Source organism: Penaeus monodon, chromosome 15, assembly GCF_015228065.2.
Source record: "Penaeus monodon isolate SGIC_2016 chromosome 15, NSTDA_Pmon_1, whole genome shotgun sequence".
Lineage (NCBI taxonomy): Eukaryota > Metazoa > Arthropoda > Malacostraca > Decapoda > Penaeidae > Penaeus > Penaeus monodon.
Genome location: NC_051400.1, coordinates 32,806,690 through 32,807,661, shown reverse-complemented (window position 1 = coordinate 32,807,661; position 972 = coordinate 32,806,690). Strand labels below are relative to the sequence as shown.

Below are 972 nucleotides of genomic sequence, written 5' to 3'. Positions count from 1 at the left end.
GTCAAAATAAAAAAGACCAAACATTAGCTTTTTGTCTCTTTAGTAATGTTAGCTATTATTTGTAAGTGATATCATATGTTTGGGATATATGCATACAATATATATATATTAAGTTGGATGTCTAAATTGCTTATAGGCTCCATTACATTAAAGCATGTTTGTTGTGAGCATCAGAGACATTGTAATTTTTTTCTGTAAAAGATATAATTCTTCTCATACCTGTTATTTTGCAAGATGGTTGCTTTCCCATTCTTATTCCATTTTTCATATTGCAGAATTAGATGGCGATTGGTCTCTAGTCAGTGATGCAACACACCACCTCCCAACAAGAGGTGTTGCTCGCTGTGCTGATGGGGGTAGAGATCTCTCCAGCCCTTGTGCCTGTCATTATCAAGTGAGTTAGATAAAGTTTTGTAGGTGCTTTTGTTAACACTGTAGTTTTGCCTGCTTCAGAACAGTAATAGATAGCTATTTCTGTAGTTTGCACTAAAATGCAGATGTATATAGCAGATGTACTTACGAAACATGACAGTTAGTCAGGGTAATTTGATTGTTTCTACGTGGTATATTATATCATAATTTTTTTAACTTTTCAGTTTATGTAATAAATTGTTAGTAGTAGTAGTATGTGTTCTCTGGCACCAGGTTCATGCACTGTCCACCATAGTTTTGATTTTGTTTACATATGGATTGCCCCATAAGTACTGTCAGTAGGCCCACATCATCAAACTTTTTTTTACCTCATTCCTTAAATGCACTGTCAGTCGGTTAAATGCTTCTGATATTTTTTTGTGATAATATTACTTATTTGATTGTTAAAAGGTGTTGGAAAGAGTATAATTTCATAGTATAAAGTTTCCTTTCCATGTAAGATATATTTTTAAGTATGCCTATTCCATTGGACAAGATGTATATAAGTTATGTAAAAATATACATTTCAAATTTATGATTTTTTTTGAAAAATATATATTC

At 31.9% G+C, this 972-nt stretch overlaps 1 protein-coding gene across 1 annotated transcript in view; it reads left to right on the top strand.

Moving 5' to 3' along the window:
- The window catches only part of LOC119582336 (out at first protein-like), a 14,830-nt gene that overhangs the window by 10,408 nt on the left and 3,450 nt on the right, over positions 1-972 (top strand). Inside the window, exon 4 of the mRNA XM_037930551.1 lies at positions 276-394. Within this exon, the coding sequence (XP_037786479.1) occupies positions 276-394 (119 nt within the window). The remainder of the gene's footprint in view (positions 1-275; positions 395-972) is intronic.